The 7,395-nt window shown below is 49.8% G+C and overlaps 1 protein-coding gene across 1 annotated transcript; it reads right to left on the bottom strand.

Moving 5' to 3' along the window:
- Window positions 1–433: 433 nt before the first annotated feature.
- On the bottom strand, window positions 434–7,183 carry CA3H20orf85 (chromosome A3 C20orf85 homolog). Its single transcript, XM_045443754.1, has 4 exons — window positions 7,053–7,183; window positions 5,046–5,127; window positions 3,027–3,128; window positions 434–914 (listed from the first exon to the last, which is right to left on the bottom strand). Exons 1-4 carry the CDS (start codon window positions 7,118–7,120, stop codon window positions 753–755), a joined length of 414 nt encoding a protein of 137 aa, XP_045299710.1. The 5' UTR covers window positions 7,121–7,183; the 3' UTR covers window positions 434–752.
- Between the last annotated feature and the right edge of the window lie 212 nt (window positions 7,184–7,395).

Below are 7,395 nucleotides of genomic sequence, written 5' to 3' on the forward strand. Positions count from 1 at the left end.
CATGTAACACCCAGTGCTCATCCCAACAAGTGCCCTCCCTAATGCCCCTCCCCCATCTAGCCCATCCCCCACCTACCTCCCCTCCCAAAACCCTCACTTTGTTCTCTGTATTTGAGACTCTCTTACGGTTTGCCTTCCCTTCTGTTTTTATCTTATTTTCCTTTCCCTTCCCCTATGTTCATGTTTTGTTTCTTAAATTCCAGATGAGTGAAACCATATATTTGTCTTTTTCTGACTGATTTATTTCACTTAGCATAATACCCTCTAGTTCCGTGCACGTTGTTGCAAATGGCAAGATTTCATTCTTTTTGATCACCGAGTGATATTCTGTTGTACGTATGTATATATACAAATACATATCCATACGCCACATTGAACGGACGGTGACAGGTAGGATCAAAAGTGACAATAAAGGGCCCAGACAAAATTTGATTCTTAAAATTCAATCACGTTGTTTTTTAAAAGCCATACTTAGAAATTCCCAAGGTATCAAAACAGAATTCAGAGACTCTATTTTGCCTTATTCATTATATTAGCCAGGAATGAGTGTGTCAGGAGAGCGTTCTGGAGGGGAGGGGTTGATGAATTGAAAATGTCAAGGGGCTGTTTTGTGTTCTTTGCAACATCCCCTGAGCAAACGCGGAGGGGAGCTGTATCTGCAGAGGGGGGGCTGGGGAGCTCCTCCCTGCGCTGGCTTCGACATCAGCGGCCTGGCGCCCGGCCGGCAGGTGCCCAGCGGCTGGCCTCTGGACTCAGTGGATGCCTTGCTCCGGCCAGCTTAGCTCTTTGGCATACGCCCCTTTGCAGCTCCTGATCTCAAAAGCGTGCGCCAGACCCTTGTTCGGGCCTGGCACCCCGGCCCTCCAGCCGATGAAGCCCTGGGTCGTCTTCGGGACTGGCGGGGACGGAAGGATCTGGAATGGAGACGTAGGGGGTTTAGCCACCTTGGGCCACAGTGACACGGGGCGTGTCCACCGAGGCACCAGGATCGGCACGTGAGGCCCGATGGGGAAAGGACAGGAAGGTCTCCCTAAGTGAGATGCACCCAAGGTACGCATGCTCCGGTCAGCTGGACCCCGAGACTCGCTTCTTGCCACAAAACCATGAAGCCAGGGGTGATTCTTTATCTGGTCATGCCTAACACACTGACCCATGACCTCCAGGAAAGTAATTTTTTTTTAATAAATGTTTTTATTTATTTTTTGAGAGAGAACAAGCGGGGGACAGGGAGACAGAGATCTGAGATGGGCTCTGTGCTGACAGGCTGACAGGTTCACAGCAGCGAGCCCGATGCGGGGCTCGGACTTAGGACCCGTGAGAGCATGACCTGAGCTGAAGTCGGATGCTCAACCGACTGGGCCACCCAGGCGCCCCTGGGAAAATAATTTTTATTTGATAAAAGAGCAAAAAGAAAAAAAAAAAAGTAAGGTTCAGAAATATCAGGGCACCTGGGTGGCTCAGTTGGTTAAGTGTCTGACTCTTTTTTTTTTTTTTTTTTAATTTTTTTTTTCAACGTTTATTTATTTTGGGGACAGAGAGAGACAGAGCATGAACGGGGGAGGGGCAGAGAGAGAGGGAGACACAGAATTGGAAACAGGCTCCAGGCTCTGAGCCATCAGCCCAGAGCCCGACGCGGGGCTCGAACTCACGGACCGCGAGACCGTGACCTGGCTGAAGTCGGACGCTTAACCGACTGCGCCACCCAGGCGCCCCGAGTGTCTGACTCTTGATCTCAGCTCAGGTCACGATCTCCCGGTTTGTGAGTTCGAGCCCCACACCGGGCTCTGCGCTGACAGCACAGAGCCCCTGCTTGGGATTCTTTGTCTCCCCCTCTCTCTCTTTCTCTGCTCCTCCCCTGCTCTGTCTCTCTCTCAAAAATAAATGAACATTTTAAAAAAAGACATATTAAGTAAGTTCACATCCCCCTTTATAAAATATATAACAATATTGTCGGATGGTATCCCGGCGGTTACAAATACTCCCGTTTTCCTCAGGACGCTTTATGAAACGTGTGTGCATGCACCCGCACTCCCCCCCACCCAAACTGTAGAGGCTACAAGAATGAAAAGTGATAGAATATAATTAAAGACCGAAGGAAAATGAGGCTCTGTCTGAAATGAAAAGCCACTGTTTTGTTCGTCAATTCCCTGGACAGACTTGAAATATTTGGAAAACGAGGGCAAATGTTTACATTAGTTTCTCCCCTTCCATTTGAAATAAGGCCCTGTTCTGCCTCAGGGCTTTTGTACACGCTGTTCCCTTTGCCTGGAAAGCTTTTCCAGGGCTGGCTCTTTGTCATCCTTCAGTCCTCAGCTCAAAGGGCATCACCTTGTCCTCTGTTATCCTCTAAAACCTCACCTGTCTCTTTCCTCCATGGCATTCAGCACAGCATCTAACAATTGTGTTGATTTTCTTGTTGCATGTGGCCCCCCCCTCCCCACCCCCTTGTCTTTTCTTCCTGTTTACCACTGTTTACCCAAGCAAGCCCCTGGCGCCCACCAATAGCTAACCGTCATTGGAACTCTCTAAAACCCGCTGGGTAATGTTCCAAATCCTTCACAGGCGTTCTCCCACGGAACCCCGACACTATTCCCCGAAATAGGTGCTTTCGTTAACCCCCATTGTACAGGGGGGGAAGGAGACACAGGGCAATCGGACACTCACAAGACCACGCAGAGCGTGAGCAGCCGAGCAAGATTTGGATCCCGGTGGTCTGGGCCCGGTCCTTCCCCCGCCCCGGTTTCGGGCCCAGCCCCTAGAAGGGTTTGCTGAATGACGGGACCAACCCCATCCTTTTCTCGGCCACCCTCTGCTTCTGCAGCGCTGGACGCAGAGGTCCTCGCGAGTGTCGTGTGGGGACAAGTAGCCTGATGTGTTCCCTGCACGGGGGCTCCGACAGGGCCTGGAAACTGGCCTCCCACCTGCTGGGCGCCACCGCCTTCTTACCTACCGCGGAGTGGGGGGAACACAGTTCCCTGCAGGGCTCATTTCTTACTTAGGAAAGTATTCAAAACAACTTGGCGAACCTTGATGTATTTCTCCACTGGGGTCACGGGCCGGATGCGGAATCTCTCGGGAAGCTCGATTTTGGGCTTTGGGGTGAGGGGTTCTTCGTCACCCTTGAGCAACTGAAACACAATCCCCAGAGACAGGAAGCCTCAGACTGAGGTTGGTGGGAGCCGTCTCGTGTCCGTCCCCCCGGGAAGGCCGCCGTTTGCAAGTGACCGCAGCAGGGCTCAGAAACGTTGGGGAGCTTGAGAGAAAGGGGCAGACTGGGGACCGTCAGCTCAGCCTCGGGACTCGGCACTTGACTGCTGTGCCTTGTACCAGCTTTTGTAGCTGCTAATTTATACTCCCGCGTCGTAATTTGGGAAAACCTCACAGGTTATGGACTCAAAAACTTGCCAGCAAGCTTCCAGGACCAATCTTTAAAATATTAGAGGAGAGTCCCCATCCCCCCTTTTAATTTTTAAAGCGATTTTGAACTCCGAAATCCCAATTTAATTACATGTGAGGAATATTAATACAGACTCTTTATGCATTTTGTATTAATAAGGACTCATTTTATGCATAAAATCTCAAGTTGTAGAATTCTGTAAGTATTAAAAAAAACTCATTAAGAGTGGCATAATTTGAAAGCTAGCGGGTGGGGTGAATTACAAATGGGGTTACGCTGCCTTGAATCACAAAGTTTTGGAATTATGCGATTCTTGTGCCGTTCTGCAGTCCCTCCCAAGAAATGTGGTCTCCGGGTTATTGTGTCCTGGGGGTAGTTTGAAAGACTGTGGTCATGGGGCGCCTGGGTGGCTCAGTCGGTTGAGTGTCCGACGCATGGTTTTGGCTCAGGTCATGATCTTGCAGTCTGTGAGATCAAGCCTGGCGTCAGACTCTGGGCCGACAGTGCAGAGCCTGCTTGGGATTCTCTCCCTCCCTCTCTCTCTTCCCCTCCCCCACTCGCTCTCTCTCTCAAAATAAACAAATAAACATAAAGAAAGAAAGGTTGTAGTCTGGTGGCCACCGTCCCACTGAAGCCCATGCAAGCATTTTACATCTGTAAGGTGATTTACAGACCCGAGCCACTACTCAAGAGTCAGATTTCATTTCTTTACTTAAAAAAATTTTTTTTAAAGAAATATTTTTTTTCTTTTTGAGAGAGCGAGCGAGCCAGAGAGAAAGTGAGTGGGGAGGGGCAGAGAGAGAGAGGGAGACACAGAATCCGAAGCAGGCTCCAGGCTCTGAGCTGTCAGCACGGAGCCCGACGCGGGGCTCGAACCCGTGAACTGGGAGATCGTGACCTGAGCTGAAGTCGGACGGTCAACCGACCGAGCCGCCCAGGCGCCCCTGGCCAGATTTCATTTAAACGTGTGGGTTTCTGGACTCTCTTGAGCCACGGGGGATCTGCACTTCTCCTGTCTACCAGGTAGCACTCAGCTGAGCTGATGAGCTCTGCATGGGCCCAGGGGTTTCTGCAGTCACGTCTACCACTCCCTGGTAATTACGCCTGGCCCTTCTGCCTGTTTCTGTTACCTGGCTGGTTTAGGAAATACCTAGAATATTTCCCCGGTAATCCCTATACATTCACCTGGCTTCTATTCTCGTCCCATCTGAACTACACACTCACCCAATAAGGCCGCTTGAGGACTAGCAACCCATTTTACAGATGGGTAGTCTGAGGCCAAGTGGCCCTGCAACCAGGCAGACCAGTTTCTCCCCTTGGTGCTTCCCTGTATTAACTGTACGACTTTGCAAGTCTTGGAGCTCAATTTCTTAATTCATAAAATGGGCATAAAACAGCACTCCCTTCTGTGCAAGAGTTGCTGTGTGGATTAAACGAGCTGGGTCGGATGAAGCACCCAGAACATGGCTGGCTCGTAGTAAGTGCTCAATAAATTCGCGAAAGGAAGGAACCTATAGGTTTCGGAGTTATCGGTTTCCGTACACAACACTCTGTTTAACTTTATTCTTACAAATTATGCACTTCCTAACCATTCATTCTTTGAAATAATCAATTCTGTAACCTCTGGGCTCATAAAATCTCTATTTACCTCCTCGAGAGGGGTTGCTAAAAATCCCCAGTTTTGGGCCCAGTTTTGCCGCGCTTCGGTTTCAGCTTTCAAGCGGTATTTCCTGAAAAAAAAAAAAAAACAAAAACAAACAAACAAAAAAAAACAAGGTCCTAAGTGCTGGGCGGCATTGGAAAAAGGTTAAAGTAGCAAACTCTAAAAGGTCCACTGGGGAAAATTTTACTTTTTTCCATGCGTGTTATTGACTGAACTATGCCTCTGTGCCAGAAAGGGAGCTGGGTGCCAGAGGGAGCAGGAGTCCCGGTCTCTGGGGACCACGAGGGGTGACAGGCGTCTAAAGAACCAGAGGTACGGGTTGGATGGCACGCTGGGGACAAGACTTGGGGCTGGCTCTGCCCGAGGGGCCATCTAGGTATTAGAGTCCTTATTTTGGTGAAGTGAGTGAGGTGGGGTGAGTGAGGCGTCTGGAGTGCAGAATTTAAGGGGTGCTCACTTCCAGGTTCTGGCAAGTGCAGAGCCAGCATGGCCTGACCTTGAGAATGAGCCCTCCTTAAATACTGACCCCCAGGTCCCCCACTGGCCCCGCCTTAATCCTGGTCTTGCTTGTGCTCCACAGTAAATATGATTTATATACAGTGACCTACTAGTTGAGGGCTGGTGTGTCACATTTTGCGCACATCTAATTAAACATTTACTCATTTTGATTTTCAAGCTTCTTTTCCTCTTTTGGAATCAGTATCTGCACCCCCACCCCACCCCCACCCCCCACCCCTCCAGCGCCCAGTGTCTCGACCGTTCTGGAGGTCCCGAACAAGCTTTCTGCCCTGGGCACTGAGCATCTAAAGCAGAGTCTAGTCTAATGGAGATATAATGTGAGCCTCAGGTATGAGCCACGTACATAATAACAATTTTCTAGAAGCCACGCTAACGAAAAAGTGAAAATAAACAGCTGCAGTTAATTTTAATAGTAGTTTCTTTGGGGGGTATGAAATCTTCGAAATCTGTTGTTTATATTACATTTACAGTTCGTTCCAATTTGGGCCAGCCACTGGCTCAGTAGCCACTTTGGATGTTGGACAGAACCGTCTAAGGGTTGAACCGGCTCTCTTCACACAGGAGGGGGCATCTGATTTGGGTCCTGAAGGATGAGTATGAGTTTGTCTGGTGGAGAAGGGACGGAGGGGCATTTTAAACGGACGGAACATACCTGCCACAGCAGTCTTACAGGTGTCTGAGACAAAGATAAAAACCAATGAATAGCTGTGTATTTTATGCCAAAGGATTCTGGCTTCCCATTGACAAGAGAGAGGCAAAGTTTCCTATAAAAATAAATTTGAGCGAAAAAGAAAGCCAGTTTAAAGAAAAATATGAAGTGATTAACGCAGGTTTTACAAGGAAAGGATAAAAATCTGAGAGATGGCCAGCAGGATAACTGAAGCTTAAGAGGTAAGCAATTATGCTTTATTGTTACTCAACTTCACTTACTTGCATCTAAATTAGTAACCTCCCATATTGGTGGAAACTTCAGAGATGGTATATTTAGCGATTCAATAGAATGCCGAATAAAAACACCCATTACAAATGTCTGCTGAACATAAACCTTTAAGAAAATGGATCGGTTTTTTAAATTGAAATCTCTTACTATTTAAAAAAGCAGGAAAATCAAGAATGTAAAGAGCCTATGCATACCTCATTCAAATTAAGTATTAAGATATTTGTTTTATTTTTTATTTTTTTGTAATTTGGTAAATCTTAAAAATAACACGTTGGTCGGCTCAACAAGCAAGGATTTGCAGATGATTGCAAAACCAGATGTAATATCTTTTATCTTTCGTGGTGGGCCTAAGAGGAGAAAGGCTTTCTGGTGGCCCTCATGTTCCTGACGTCGCCCAGACCACCTCCAGCGCACGGTCCTGGCGCCCGGAGGTCGACCGCCTCCAGGAGCTGGAGGGGAAACTGAGGCCGCCAGGTGTGCACGCTCGAGGTGGGAACGGCCCCGCCCACCGGGTACGGGATCCCGGGCGTTACCAGATCTCGTCTTGGGCCACGAGGTTCATGCGCTCGGCCGCAGCGGTGCTGAGAGGTTTCTGCGTCATGTGGGCTCTTGGTCTCTGGGCTCCCGGCGCGCACCAGCCCTGGGCTCGGCGGCGTCTCCCGTCGCCAGGGAGACCGGTTGCCCAGCAACGCGGGACGCGGAGGCGGAGGCTGTGCTGCACCTGGAGCGGGGGTGCGGGCGCGAGGCTCCAGCCGAGTCCGTGCGCCCGCTGCCCTCCTCCGCCCGCCTCCGAGCCCTCCGCCCACCTCCCTGCCCACCTGCCTGGCCCTGGCGGCGGCGGCAGCGCTTCTGTGCGGGAAGCCCTAGGGTAGCCTC

This window comes from Leopardus geoffroyi, chromosome A3, assembly GCF_018350155.1.
Source record: "Leopardus geoffroyi isolate Oge1 chromosome A3, O.geoffroyi_Oge1_pat1.0, whole genome shotgun sequence".
Taxonomy (NCBI): Eukaryota; Metazoa; Chordata; class Mammalia; order Carnivora; family Felidae; genus Leopardus; species Leopardus geoffroyi.